The sequence below is a fragment of the Camarhynchus parvulus genome, chromosome 3, assembly GCF_901933205.1.
Source record: "Camarhynchus parvulus chromosome 3, STF_HiC, whole genome shotgun sequence".
Taxonomy (NCBI): Eukaryota; Metazoa; Chordata; class Aves; order Passeriformes; family Thraupidae; genus Camarhynchus; species Camarhynchus parvulus.
In genome coordinates this window covers 14625252-14640870 of record NC_044573.1, presented here as the reverse complement: position 1 = coordinate 14640870, position 15619 = coordinate 14625252, and the positions used below count along the sequence as shown (strand labels likewise).

At 42.3% G+C, this 15619-nt stretch overlaps 1 protein-coding gene across 1 annotated transcript in view; it reads left to right on the top strand.

Moving 5' to 3' along the window:
• Positions 1-3994: 3994 nt before the first annotated feature.
• The window catches only part of CAPN8 (calpain 8), a 28508-nt gene continuing 16883 nt past the window's right edge, over positions 3995-15619 (top strand). The window contains 6 exon segments of the mRNA XM_030944251.1: positions 3995-4231; positions 6437-6506; positions 12435-12666; positions 12983-13151; positions 13996-14079; positions 14892-14974. Of these exon segments, the coding sequence (XP_030800111.1) occupies positions 3995-4231; positions 6437-6506; positions 12435-12666; positions 12983-13151; positions 13996-14079; positions 14892-14974 (875 nt within the window).

The following is a 15619-nucleotide window of genomic DNA, read 5'->3' as shown; positions in this document are numbered from 1 at the left end:
CCTTGCTGCCTTCACTCATTTTTAGAGAACCCTTCAACTTTTTTCTCTCTTTTTACAGTCCAGTTGCAATCACGGTGGACGGCCACCAGGTGTCATTATAGAGCATGACACAGTACAAAGTACCATGACTCCATCAGAAAGGTGTGAGAGAGATTTATTACAGCGACGTGTTGCTTTTATACTTTTTCAAGATATTTACATTCACTTAACATACACATTCACTGCCCATTGGTTATAGGAAAGAAACAAAGTTCTCAGTGGGTAACCAAGAAGCCACGTCATTCTGTGAGCCAGCTAGAGTCTGTATCTCTTAACGTCATCACATCTCCATGGTGACAACCATGTTGTCTTCCTCAGGAGAGATATGGGGCTTTCCTTTATCCTCCAGAGGCCTTTGCTGGCTCACAAGAACAGCACAGAATGTCTCTCCTACAGTCCATATCCCGGCACTCCATGGCATCTCATGGCTTTTGATGGTTTTCATTTCAGTGAAGGGGTTTTTTTCAGTATCCATGCCATCTCACTCCTATCTTCCCCTCAATGTACAGTCTTCCTCCTTGACATTTTTCCCCTGATTTTGGACAGATATTGATCTGTGAGGTTAGTTTTGGCATGTTTTCATCCTTTCCAGTTCAACTCATGTCATCCTGGCCTATTTTCTTGTGGTCACAAAATTTCCCAATTTTCTTTCTTTTTTTTTTTTTTAGAATTGCATTTCCTTTGATCATATTTCCTTTTCAGCATGTTTGTAAAGTTTTTTTTTTCTGTTTTCAAGATTCCTTTTTCTCTCCTGATAGAAGAATTTCCTTTCAGGAAAGGAAACAAAATCTTTTGATTTCAATGAAGATCAATTTGGCAATCCTTAGTTCATATCCCTGCACTTCATGGCATCCCATTCCTTTTGAGACCTTTCACTTCGGCAAAGCTTTGGGTTTTTTTCCATCAAAAAGGCATGGGATGCCATGAAGTGCAGGGATATGGACCAAAGCTTGCCAAATTGATCCTCATTGAAATCTTGAAAACACAAAATAAAGACTTACAAACACTCTGGAAAGAACATATGATCAAATACAATACAATACAATTGAGAAAGAAAAAAGAAAATTGGTAAATTTTGTGACTACAAGAAGATGGACTGGGATTAAATCAGTTGCAGTGGAAAGGACTGAAATACACCAAAACTAACCTCACAGACTGCAAAATCAGGGGAAAAAAGTCAAGGAGGAAGACAGAACATTGAGGGAATCATATGAATCAAATATCATGGATACGGGGGGAAAAAAAAATCTTTGCTGACCTGAAAATCATCAAAAGGCATGGGATACCATTAATTGCAGGGATATGGACCAAAGCTTGCTAAATTGATCCTCATTGAAATTGCACAATTTCATTTCCTTTCCTGACAGGAAATTCTTCCGTTCAGGAAAGGAAATAAAATCTTGAAAACAGAAAAGAAAACCTTACAAACACTCTGGAACAGAGATATGATCAAAGGAAATGCAATTGAAAAAAAGAAACTTTGGCAATTTAGTGACTACAAGGTACTGGTCTGGGAGGAAATGAGGTGCAGTGAAAAGGATGAAAACATGCTAAAACTAACCTCACAGATGTTGTAGCACAGCGTTCCTGGCCATGTAATAATTAGCATTGACTTCATGATTCCAGATGGCTGATCAATCACTTTATTATACTATGCTTCTTAAGAGACCCATTACCCTTACAGATAGTGTGATACAGACAGACATGATCGGTCCTTTAAACTCAATCATCATTGGCCAATTAAGAAATCACCCTTTGGTAAACAAATCTGCATAACACATTTCACATGTTCACCACAACAGGTGCAGCAAGTGAAGATAAGAATTGTTTATCATTCTTTTCTCTGATCTACTCACAGCCTTTCTCAGCACGATGCCTGGGAAAGTTGCGTGCTGCTCTCTGTAGCCAGATGTTGCAAAATCAGGGGAAAAAATCAAGGAGGAAGACAGAACATTGAGGGGAAGATATGAATGAAATGGCATGGATATTGAAAAAAAATTTTAAATTTCACCAAAATGAAAATCATCAAAAGGCATGAAGTGCAGGGATATGGACCAAAGCTTGCCAAATTGATTCTCATTGAAATTGCAAGATTTCATTTCCTTTCCTGAAAGTGGTATCTGGAGTTACAGATCATGCAGCATATCAAGTGTATATCTCAAAAAGTACATGGAACACAGAATATTCCATTTGTTCAAAATGACCTTTTCCAGTTGCTGGGGCACTATTCTTTTCTATGAACAACATTGCCAAACTTGCAGCTTACAACAATCACAGCAAAGTGAAAGAAGTCCTCCGGACCACAGGAAGAGAGGACATTTCAGCACAAGGCTGATGCAGGGTGGGGGAAGAAAGCAGTATTCCGCCTCATGAACTAAAAAAGTGGGTACCCTTAAGTGGGTCTTTTTTCTTTCCACTGTGGAAAGAAAAAACCCTCCCCTCAACCTTTTGTTATTCCACTCCTCACTCTGTTTCAGTACACAGACATGCCTGGAAGTACTGAAATGCAACAGGGATAAAATGCTAGCCACTCTTTTTCTTTACTAAATTTCAACTGAATTAGTTTAATTTTGGGGTAACTGATATATTAATTCCCTCAGCCCAGCCGTCACTGCCTGGACGGCTGGAACTGATCAAGTAATTTTGTTTCCTCCTCTGCATTCACTCTCTTTAAATATTTGCAGACAAGGAACCTGGCTAGCCTCTGTTTGGATTCCTTATGTCACCGGTTTCATTCCTTAAAAATTCCCTCTTCCCTTCCCCACACCTTCTGTCTAAATTTACCTAGAGGTAGTCATCAAACCTGCTCCTTTGCAAACAAAGTTACTGTTTACCCAACTAGACACGTGGTGGCTCTGCTGGGGAATCCCAGCCATTACACAGGATGACAGCAGAGAGAAGCTGTGCTCCATGGAAAATATTTCTTCCTTCAGTTCCTAAACCTTCAAAGGCAGCCACCTTGCCAGGGAGGTATGGATCCCTGTGTCAGTGCAAAATGGGGTTGCTAGGGTAGAAATGGGGCTTTTCTTCTACAAGAACAGGAACCCCTATTTCCTAAGGTCTATAAAGCCTTTTGCACCCAAGGCTTTCTTTGTTTTCTGCCTGTAAACTTTTTATATGCAGGAAACACCACCAGAAGACTGTATATATGATGGATAATCTCTCACTAGCTGAGACCACATCCTGTTTTTATAGATGGGGACATTTTAGTGACTTCTGCCCAAGGTGACACTGAAGAGGGGTAGCAGGGCTTAGCAGCTTCGCTCCTATCTGGTGAAACAATTTCCCATTTTTGGCCTAGGTCATGCTCCTGGGTTGTATCCTTGCCCTCTCCAAGTGGCCAGCCCTAGCTCTCTCAGCTTCAAGTCTCTTGTTGCAAATAAATTAAATAATAAATTCATACTGCTTTGAGAGTACCAAAGAGAGGGTCTTTCTAAGAAAACTTTTCATTAAAGCCAGAAGTGGGTTTCATTTTCCCTAGCTTTAAAACTCCATGGCATCTCCATAGCCACGTAAACTGTAGCAATAGATATCCAGCTCCAGGTTTTGCAGCTGTACGACCCTCCAACAGCATAGAGTCCAATTTCAGAAGGAGGGAAGGAGTTTTGAACTATCTTCACCTGAATTTTTAAAGGACTGATCCTTAAACCTCACTTTCAGCACTCAGAATGCACACTGTTTCTTTCCATCTCTTAGCAGGTGTGCCTGCAAAAAGTTCTCCCTGGCTTCTTGCTAAAAGAGTATTTTAAAAAGGGACAGCAAAAAGAGCAAATACCATGGGAGTAGCAGCAGCAGTACCCATGATCCCAGCCTTTGTGTAGGATGGCTGTGGCTCCCTCCCATCTCCCTGGTACATATTGGCTCCACCTGAGCCTGCTGCCTGCCCATATTTACCTCCTGTCTTTGCCCTGGATGCAAAGGCAGAGCTCCAGCCCATGCTGGGAGGGTGGACAGCATGTCCAGGGTCACAGTGAGACTCTGACAAGAATAAGCAGCACCGGATGGTCTTGGATCCAACAGGAATGCTGTCAAGTATTTGAAGCAGGACTGTGAAGCCCTGAAGCAGCAGTCCCTGAAGACTGGCACACTGTTGAAGGATGAAGAGTTCCCAGCCTGTCCTTCTGCTCTAGGCTACCAGGACCTGGGACCATATTCCTTCAAAACTCGGGGGATAATCTGGAAGTGCCCCACAGTAAAAGTGCTCTCTTATTTCACTGGGTTCAAACCTAACCAAAGCCCAGCTGAACATCCAGGTTAAATCACTGGTGAGCTGAATATCCACTGTTCCTTTAGGTCTTTTTCTCTTAATTCTATCTTGCTTTACTTCCATGGCAGAAGCAAAGTTGGACAGGGGGTGGGAAGAGGAATCACCGTCTTCTAAGCCCATTATAAAGCAGGGAATCCTATAACTGCTTCACGGGCACCTGCTTCTTGGCAACTCACTTCCTTCCTGTCCATCCCAACTCCAGAGAGCTACAAGTCCAGAGTGCAATTCAGAGGTGGATGCAAAAGCTCCACCAGACCATGGGCCACCCTAGAAGCCACTATCATTTGTAACAGCACCCACACTGAGGTCTTGCCACTATGCCGCTCAGGAAATCAGGCTAATACCTAAATAAAATCCTCTGCCTCACTTCAAGCTGCCTGTAACAGTTAAATAGCAAATGACTGGAAATGTTATTACCTAAATACATATATCCTAGAAATGGCCTGTGATTCTAAGAAAGTAATTTTTATCAGCAAAGATTAGATGATGATTTTTTTTAAAAGTTACAATCTGGGCTTCAGAGATTTTTCTGCACTCTCATTTTTCAGTCATTTATTTCTGTCCCCATTTACTTCTCCCTTGCCATTTTGCAACATCAAGAATTATTTTTTAAAAATGGGAATTCTTCCCCCCCAAATTAATTACCTTCATCTGGTGGAGGAAAGGAGAATGAGAAAAACAGAAAATGCCAAGGCTTTGGACTTTGTTATTTTTTTCACCGGCTAAGTGAGAAACAGAAACTTGCAGTTTTAGTAACTCCAGGTTTAATAACCCTGGCAACCCCATTTATCCATCAGCACCTCACTCTGGCACCTGAATGTTACCTCAACAAATACCATAGATGTGTTTTTGGCTTTGCCTATCCTTGGGGAAGATCAACCTTAGAAAACTCATTAAATTAGACTTTGGTTTCTCATACAAGAACAGTGCGGAGCCTGCTGCAGGCAGACACACAGCCACAAGCATAGCGGGGTAAGGAATAAATGAGAGCTGAGATCCAACAGGGTTAAATGTCCCAGCCCTGCCTGCCAGAGACCAGCCTGTGGGATCCCTGAGGGGAAACTCAGCTGTGTGAAAGGTGCATGTGGCACTTGGGAGCGGCTCAGGAAGGACAGGTGTCTGGGTGAGTAATAAGTCATATGCATCTGACTGACACCGGGTGCAGCACTTTTGAAGGAGAAGAGAAAAAATTGCACAAAATTACGCAAAACCTTCTTCTGTGTGGTGGGTAACATACTGCTGGGCCCCTCTCCACTGGACAGTAGCAAAAGCATGTAACTGAGATGATTCCTGTTGGAGCAAAGATTCACAAACTGGCTCTCCATCATATACAAGAAGTCCTGGGTTGTCTCTGTCTCTCCCTGGGATGCTCAGAGCTGACAACTGCTGCTCTTGAGGAGAGCCAATGACTGCCTAAACTGTCTTCAACTCTGCTTGCCAAGTTAGGCTTCCTATAAACCGTTCCTTGCTGCCATCCAGAAGCTCATGGAAAATTCTCAGAAAAACAGAAAAGGCTTTTGTCTCTAGAGAGACAATAACGACTTCCTAATATAGGCCATGAGTTACTGGAGAGCTCAGAGTTAGGATAGGAGTGACAGTCATTGCCATTACCCATTTGGCTGGCCCCAAAGGGCCAGGAAGAAAGGGGAGTTGTTGCTAATAAAAGCATTTGTGTGGTTGGCCTCCCAGGAAGCAGGGTCAGGGTGGGGGAACATCCTCCACACTTTTGGCACTGGAAACTCAACATAGTTCCAGTGGCACAGGCAGCAGCTAGATTCACAAACTCATTTGTGCTGCTTGAACCAAAGTCTCAGCAAGATGAAATAAGAAGTAAACACTGAGGTGAATTTTCACCTCTGTCTCCACTGTAGCAAAAATATCTCAGTAGTATCAGTGACAATGCCTAGTAGCAAAGAGTGTCAGGATTTGCCTCAAAAAATACATGCAACCATCAATTTAAAAAAGACATTTTTTCCTGGGACCATGTTAATCAGACAGAAGAGAAAGGGTATATTTTTAAAGAAATGTTCAAAGTGCTTAATAGTTGTTGAATATTGAAACAAGGAACAAGAAAAGGGAACTTTTCAGGGCAGAAAGGGTGATGCAAACTTTGAAATCGTGTCTTTTCAGGAGTTGTGTGCCAACCCGCAGTTTATAATTGGAGGAGCTACCCAAACAGATGTCTGCCAAGGAGAGCTGTGTATGTATAGTGCTTCTGAATTTTGGTTTGGAAGAAGAAAAAGAAATGAAGCTTCATTTAAAAACTTCTGATACATGAACCATATTATTGGCTATCTCCCAGACATAGTATGGAGAGACAGATACCCAAGAAGAGGACTCACATACCAGCACTGCTGCTTGAGACAGAGTATATGTGGGCTTATAAGGGCTATGTCAAAATTGGAAGACACCAGACTGTCTCCTGGAGGAAGTAACTATGTGGAACAGAAAACTGTTTTGCTTTTGACCTCTTAAGACAGAGGTAGGTGCCAGCCTAATCATGGGAGCACTTGCCCTGAAGCAAGAGTGGGATTTATGCCAATGCCAGCAAGAGCAGCTCCAAAGACTCAGGGGACAAGGAACACCAGGGAAGTTTTCTGCTGTAGCCTAGTCCTTAGGTGCTTTTATTTGGGAGGCAGAGCAAGTTCCTGCCTCGGTTTCACACAAAACAAATACACAACAACCAAGGACCAGAGCAGGAACTGGTTTAGTAGAGGGGCTGGGTCTGTGATGTGCCATTTTGTGTCAAGCAGGATGGTCCAAGTATAAGTTAGAAGCAAGGACCACATTGGAAAGAAATGAACAGAGAATTTAAACTTTGTAATACCATCCACAGCAAACAAATTGTTCTGAGTCCTTCATGCTGAACCCTCCTTTCTGCTTGAACTGCATTCATGTAGAGCTGTGAGCAGCGACAGGAGCAACCAGGAACCACCCACACAGACAAAAAGGCAGTCCTGCTCAGCTCCTGATGAATCAGGGCCTGATGTAGAGGAAGTATCTCTCAGGCAGCACTCATCCTCTCCCAGACATCCATCATAAAAAACCTTCCTTACCCATTTTTCTGCAGTGCTTGCCTTTGGCTAAACAGAGCTGCTGTGCAAGTGGCCAGAAGGGAGCTGTAAGGGGACTTTATTCCCCCTCAGAGTAGCTGCTGCAGCAGCTGCCTTCCCTGCCTGCCTCACTGATAAGATCCAGCTACAGAGGACAGCAGCAAGAAACCCTTGACTGCTTGGAGAGGCGAGAAGGCTGAAACTCTTGTAATGAGAATTTGATAGATTAGACACAGAGAAATCAGCCTTTTTCTCTCCTGGGCTGCTAACTGCAGTACTCCCGACCTCACTGGTCTTCCAGCACATCCATTGTGCAAATGAGATTGAAACAATTTCTGCAAGTCGTTGGTGATAAATAACACCAGTGCTGCTCTTGTAAACACAGCACTATTAAAGCAATTGCTAAAAAATTCCCTGGTGTGTGGGCTTGTGTTCCAAATGCAAAAAATGAGATGCCCAATCATATAGTCACTCCAGGATATTTATTTGGTGGATGCTAGAGCAGAGTATGGGGAAATCACTTACTGTATTTCAGGAAAATGGCTCAAACAAGTAGTAAAAGCAACATTTCTTGTCATCTCCTATTTGGAAAGTTTCTATAATGGCATAAAAAATTTAAGAAGATACACCTGAAGTAAAACCTCATTTTCCCAGACAGTTTACAAGCTATAGGACTGAAAAATTTTATCTATTCTTTAACTAGAAGAGGCCAGTGCATTGTGTTTAGCCTAGAAACTGAATGTAAATACCCTGAGTCCTTTTCTGTTTCTGTCATCTGCTGAATCTTTCTGTGGAGTCCCAGTCCCTTGTGCCAAATGGGCTATCATTAGAGATCAGTGCCAAAATTCATCACATAGTGGTATCAACAGAACTGGACCTCAAAACCTGGACCCCACCATCTGGGGATGGTGCCTTGCTCTGGGTTTTCCCAAGACATCTTTTGGCAGGCAGTAACCCAAAGGCTGGTCGTGAAAACAATCCCAAACCTAGAAGAAAAGCCCCAAAATCAGATTCTGCTGTTATGAGGAGTTTCTTTCTCTCTTTCTCTCTCTCTCTCTCTCTCTCTCTCCCCCTCTCCCTATCTCACACACACACACACACACACACACACACACACAAAAAAAAAAAAAAAAAAAAGAAAAAAGAAAGATAATCCAATTTGTTAAGCTGCAGGCATGGCACTTTCTTTCTACCCTTCAGGTATTTGCTTTACATCTCTGAGCCATACTAAGCTTTTTTGGTATTTGATCCCATACCTTGAATATCAAAGTCCTCATTACTAAAACCCTCATGTAAAACACTTCTATTGAAACAGACCCTGATTACATATTTACGTAAGCCACGAATGTGACTGGGTAACACATCCTTTAGGGAAATAGAGCCTATTTTTAATAATATTCTCTAACATGTCTCTTTTCTTTTAAAAATAACTGCAGGTCTGGGTTTATGTGAACAAAAGGAGCAAGAAAACCCACAGTTGAACTCATTCCATTAAACTTATTTCTTTGACAACAGCATAAGCTAGATGAATATCAGCTTGGGAAGTTTGATAGGGACTTGAAAGTCTTGAAATATTTTAAACATTCTTTGAACCATATCTTTTTGATAGCCTAGTAACAACTTGAAATGTAATCACACAGTCTTAGTTATTAAAGGTGACTTATGAAGTTTTCTTGCTGCTATCTGAATAACTTAACCCAAGGACTGTTTGCTGACTTCTTAAGAAGTGAGTGGCATAAATTTAATCTAAATAATATAAAATCTACTGAAACCCCCTTAGTTTAATATTAGCTTTCCAGAGCCACACTATTTATATTGATGAATTGCCTTTTGTTCTGAATGCCCAGAGGCCACTCCAGGCACAGCAGCTTCCTGGGCCTGGGCTGGGAGCTGGAGGAGCTCCCTGAAGCCAAGGCAAATGCACCAGTTTACACCAGCCCAGGAGCCCACCCCACATGGGCTTTGTGCATGTCTTTGTCCTACAGGCAGATTTGGGGAGACTAGAGGTATTCTGGAGAACAAACCAAAGCCAGATAGCTCTGAGATAGATCTGATACCTGTTGAGGGAGACTTTGAAGTGGTTGTAGGCATGAGAGAACTTGATAATACTGGGCTTGTTCACTTATTTTGCTGTAGACATTAATACATGGCCCTTCTGACATTCAGTCCCATGGGTGCAGGGATATTGGAGATCCTGGTTCTAGCAAATATATCTCATTGATATGTAAAATACATTTTCTAACAACTCAGAGACCCTAAGGAGAAGAAAGCCTGCTCCTTTGCTGGATTCTTCTTTGCCTTTCTGTACGAAGCTGCAGCACAAAATTAACTTCCATAGAAAACCTAAGAAAGTCTTTAAAACTCTCAAAGCAGAAGCAATCTGCATTGCCATAAATTATAAGCTAGTGGGTCAGTGATTCCTTGTTGTCTGGTGTGATGCCGCAGGTACTGCAAGCTCTGAACAAGGGCTTCCAGCAGAGACTAAAGCTGAGAGTCAGAGCTGCTTGGCAATCCAGGAAGCCGCAGCATTGTTTTTGGATCCTTTCTGAACACCAGGCATTGCTGAAACAGCAACAAGCCAGAACAGGCTCAGGACAGAAATGCCTCTGTGCTGTCCAGTTGCATCCTGGAACCAGACACTTGGACATTTGGCTGAAACTCACCATCTCAAGGTCAAAGGAGGGTTTAGATGCTTTGTGTCTAGACACTTTGATGGTAGCTAAACAGAAAGTGAGCACAGCACTGGAACAACTGAAACGAATCAAATTTCTCATTTATTTTACAGCCTCTGCAAGTGGAGCATTCTTGGGTAAACATCATCAATACGGAGGAGTCACTGAGCTGCTAGGTCACCAAGGATTTGTTATTCGCTGCAGCAGTTTGATTATCTCTGTAAACCAGGGGCTGCCTCGGTAGCACGGAGAACCCAAGCCAACTCAGGACATCTGTGAGCAGCGAGGGATCCTATTTCAAGTGCACTAACAGTCAAAGTAATTCTCCAAGATCACGTGTCTACATATATATATATATATATATGCACACACACACACACACATACACATGCACAGCAGTTAGGCATGGCTAGGCTTCATTTTTCCACCACAAACTCAAGTTCAGGATTGCTTAAATTTTTAAAAAAAAACCAAAAAAACAACAGCAAAACCCCCACCAATTAATATTTCACTTTACTACCATTTGAAAAGACTTCAGATCCAGAAATCAAGCTGGCTTCTTTATAAGACATTCTGCAGCAGCAGTAAACGCTGTAATTGGCATTTGTCTGAAACTTTTGTTAATGAAATATGAGACTGAACAGAAGCAGAAATGCATTCTAATTAATTGGTCAATTGGCCTCTTTTCTTCTCTCCCCAAAAAAATTCCCTTTTTAGGAATGGAATAAAATAGTTTTGTCACAGTGTGAAAGATGACTTATAACCTGCAGCTGAATCAGAACAAGTCTGAGGGCCTACATAAGGTGCCTTTCTGGGGATCATGTGCTCTTGTGCTGTCCTGTAGTCACAACCACAAACTAAATTGTGAAACTCCCTACTGGCAAAATGATGTTAAACTTTGAAAAAGGGAACAGGAAGTACCAATTTATACTCTTTTACAGCTAGTCATATATTATCCAGTAGGACTGAGAAAGCTTATTAATAGACCAGGATCCCATTATGGTGTACAAGAATATAAGAGGCCAACTGCACACTTTAGGCCCTGTCATGAAAGCTCCTTGATATGGACAGATTCCTACATCCTCTGAAAGTAAATATCACAGGATCCTGAATGTCATGCATCTCTGCTATCCAAAGATTCCCCCAAACCATCAACATTCAGAAATATTTCCATTTTTGTCAAGTTACTAACCAATTCCCAGTTGGTTCCTTTTGGTTGGCACAAGTTAAGTCAAAGATATAAGGCCCCAAACAGTAAGATTTGGAGATGGGACTCTGCAGTTCTCAAGAGAGGCATGGCTGCTTTTAAGGCCAAGTCCGCCACTGCAATTCTTCCAACACAGTTCTTCCCAAACATCTGTAAAGGAGTGTTTCCTGGTGTAACCACCTGAGCTGGCTGGGTTAGGGTTAGGGTTAGGGTTAGGGTTAGGGTTAGGGTTAGGGTGTGGGTTTCTGTTTTGTTTGTTGTTTGTTGTTTTGTTTTGTTTGGAACACGTGAAATAATCAACAGTTACAGTGTGTATATAAAATTGATGGAGGAGCTAGAAAGAAAATAGGAACAGATTTAAATAATGTTGAATGAGGCCTGCTCACTGGTGAGATTCTGCTCATGGGGCTCTGGGGGGTTATACAGATTTTTTAAACTGAGCTGAACCATCAGGCAACATGAGCCCAAACCAAGCTCTGCTGCTGACAGGTATTGAGAGTCAATTCAGGCTGGTGTGGTTCCTTCTGCTTCCTCCCTTTCCCTCCCTGCTTTGCCTTTATTTCCTTGCCTGTGGAGCCAGAGTGCTGGGATTTAGTCAAATTGCTTTGACTGGAGGTTAGGCTCAGGTGGGAGCAGTGTGGATTCACCCTGCTAAATGAGCTGTTCTGGTGAGGACAGAAGTTTTAGAACACATACCTAGCCTTTCCACCAGCCTTTTCACCTTTGAGTGTTTTGGTGTGAATTATCATCTCTCCTCTCAGGAATGCAGCAAATCCTGAAGTAAACATTTCTAGCTTTGAAGCCAAAATTTAGCACAAGCACATTTCACGCATTTCCTAGTATTTGCAGAAGGGATTAGCACTATTGAGTGTTTCCCCTTTAGATGAATTCTACTTACATGCATTTTTACTGGCATATTGTTTTGGGATTTTTTTCTTAAGATTTGAGCCTAGAGATAGTTCAGAGTATCCTATCTCCATGCTGGCTTTCTGGGCTGTCCACCATGTAAACTCAGTTTACATGTCCAGACAGTTTTTGATGCTATGTACAACAAGATGCTATTAATATTTCCTATCAGCAAAATTTAATATAGCTTGAAGAAGCCTGCTGAATGATCCACAGAGCTGGGAGGAGTTTGTCTTTATTACAAAGGAGAGCAATCCAGCACAGGAGTAATCCTACAGTGGCTTATGCAGGGGGAAGTGATAACAGGCGAAGGGCTAGGAGGATAGTAGCATGGAGCTATTTTGGGCACACCAGCCTTCATCATCTTTTCCTTTCTTCTTTCCCTCTGTTCTGGCAGTGTGGGGAGTGGGTGGATGTAGTGGTGGATGATAGGCTGCCCACTAAGAACAGAAAGCTGCTCTTCGTGCACTCAGAGGAGGGCAACAAGTTCTGGAGCATGCTGCTGGAGAAGGCCTACGCCAAGTATGGGGCTGGGCAGGAGCCGTACCCCTGGCTGTGCCCCTGGTGGTGGCCCAGCCCAGGGGTGTCAGTCACAACACCCTTCATTCTAAGGCAGCCTCCCTCCCACTCAGCATCTACAGTTCCCTCTGGGTCCATAAAGGGTGTTGCCAACTGTATTTCAAGAGGCTTGAATTTTCTTGCCCCAGGTTACATTGATGAACAAGCAAATTAAGAGATACTAAATTATAACCCCTTCTTTCTGTGGTACCTTGTGCTTGCAGGAGGAGATGAACCCTTGTCCCTCTTATCCTTGTCCCTCTTATCCTTTCCCCCCCAGGCTGAATAGCTCTTTTGAAGCTCTAGCAGGAGGCTCCATTGTGGAGGGCTTTGAGGAATTTACTGGAGGCATCTCTGAGTCCTATGAGTTGTGAAGGGCTCCTTCAAGCCTCTACCAAATCATCCAGAAGGCCCTGGGAGCTGAGTCACTGCTTGCCTACTCCATTGATGTAAGAGGCTGACAAGGCCTTACTCTCCCTGCTCTTCTTCTCAGGGCTCTGTCCCACGCTGTGACAAAAGCCCAGACCAATGTAAGATATAGGTAGGAAGGTCTGATACAAGAGCAAACTGAATTAATTTGAGATCTTTATTGATTTCAGTATAAAAAATTTTGGACAAGGTTCTAAATGATCAATCCTCATCATGTTTCCCTGTTTACATGACAGCATGTGATAATACTTAGAGCTGTAAACAACTTGTTGGTCATCAGGAACTCCATTCTCTGAACATCATTTCTTATTCAAATTTTGTGTAATTTCAGCTCCAGACACTTGACTGCCAGAGACAAATTTGCTGAGACATTTGGTTGTAGCCTGTAGTCTGATTCTGGCTTTGGTTTTCAGTGGTAAAGATTACTGACAACTGTAATACAAACACTCTCAAGTTACATATGTTTGTACATGTTTTGAAAACTTCACACCTTTCACACCCTGTTTCATTATCTCATTTGCATTGTGGCATACAGAATTACCAGAGTTCCAATTTTGTTATACTGGATCTCGTCTGAGACAGGCTAGAGCTAAATTCATGTGAACATGTCTTAGCAGGTGACTGGGTCTGTCACCTGAGCTGAGAATTGTATTTAGATTTCACTGTATATTCTTGAATTTCTTCTGTGCTTGGACTGCATCTTAAGACTGCAGCTTTTGCTGTGGATCTCACCTCAATTTAATATACTTTGCATCAAGAATATTACACACCACTTTCGATACCTTCCCCCATATTAATTTGCTTATGAAAGCTCAGTTCGTACGCAATACATAATCATAAATGTGCATACTTTTATTGCTCCAGATAACTGCTACAGCTGAAATAGAAGCAATCACAAGTCTGAAGCTGGTAAATGGACATGCTTACTCTATCACTGGAGCAGAGGAGGTAAGCCAGCCTCTCTGGGACCATCATGCAAACCAGCTTGGGGCTGCAACACTGTAGTCCCTTCAACTTTCTGATGTCTTTCAGTGACTGACCATAAAAATGTTCCGAACTTACATACACTGATACAGAAAAAGGTAGTACCTGTAACACTCAGTCAGGTCAGAAGCTCTGTACAGGTAGTGATGTGGAGCACACTGTGCAGTCTGCCACTTGTATGGTACCAAGAGGCTTGGGTAAAAAGTGTAAAGGTGGGCCAAGCTGTTACCAAAATTCAGGGTACAGAAAGGAGGAGCAGGAGAGGAGGCAGCCATTCCCCACATGTTTGTATTGTGTGAGGTGGGAGCGAGCACTTTCCCAGTCAGATCTGACGGGAAAAAAGTAAAAGCCTTTTTGATGAACCCTGCTGTGAGTCTCATCTTAAGAGCGAGCCCCAGGTATTCCTGCTCCTCTGAAGCTGGAATCATTACATAGATGTCCACAATGCCAGATAACCTCCTTCCAACCTTGCAATGTTGTGCAATGTTTCCTGCTTTTAAGGATGTAGATATTCTGCTGGTTTGTAGCTGATGATTTTCCTTGCAGGTTGCTGTCATTATATGAAATGGTGAGTGCTGCAGCTAATGGCTCACTTGGTGCCACAGCATAATGTAAAATAAGGGTGAAAGGCATCTAGGTGTATTTTAACTATTGCAAATTGTAGTGGACTGCATCACTCAAGTACAAATCATATATTATCCTATCTGAAAAGCAATTGGTCTCTGATGATTGGAATAATGGAAGTGCTCAGGCTCTGTTTGTTGTGGATCTTTTAGGTATATTACCGAGGACAGCCAGAGAAACTAGTGAGGCTTAGGAATCCCTGGGGTGAAGTAGAATGGACTGGATCTTGGAGTGATTAAGTAGGTTTTTATAAGCTCCTGCTTCTCTCTCTTTGGTGTATTCTGGAATCTATTAAAAATTAAATTGGGACAATGCAGTTAATCCAATCACAAAGTGTATTTAGGAGAGATACTAAATCAGTTGGAACAAAACACTATTAATTTATTACCAAGGTTGAATATTGATCCATTCTTTCCAGCGGGCATTAATACCTGCCTCAGGAGGAGCTTTCACATCAGAGAGAACAGCCCTTGGTTTGACTCTGAGCAGCCCAATGCAAGCCACATCCTTATCATTGTGCAAGACAGTTTTTCTCAAATTGATCCTATCAATGAGTTCCAGGACCTAAGTAAAATATACAAACTAGTCCTGTTCCTGGGAGTTAAAGCAGGGATAAACCATTATACCTCTGCTTTGATTCTGAGGTTGCTCAGCTCTAAATCACACCAGAATTTGGTACCTATCTGAGAATCTTGAAAAAGTTGAGATGCTGACTAAGATAAGGACACAAAGTTTCAAAATCTCTCAGAAACTGTCTGGGCTTCAGCTATCTTGGGAGTGTGGTAGTGACAACAGCTCTTTTGTTTTTATACTTAGCATGGCATAAATTTTACTGTCATTTGAACCACAATATATTTTTTCATGCAGCATTTGAGATTTC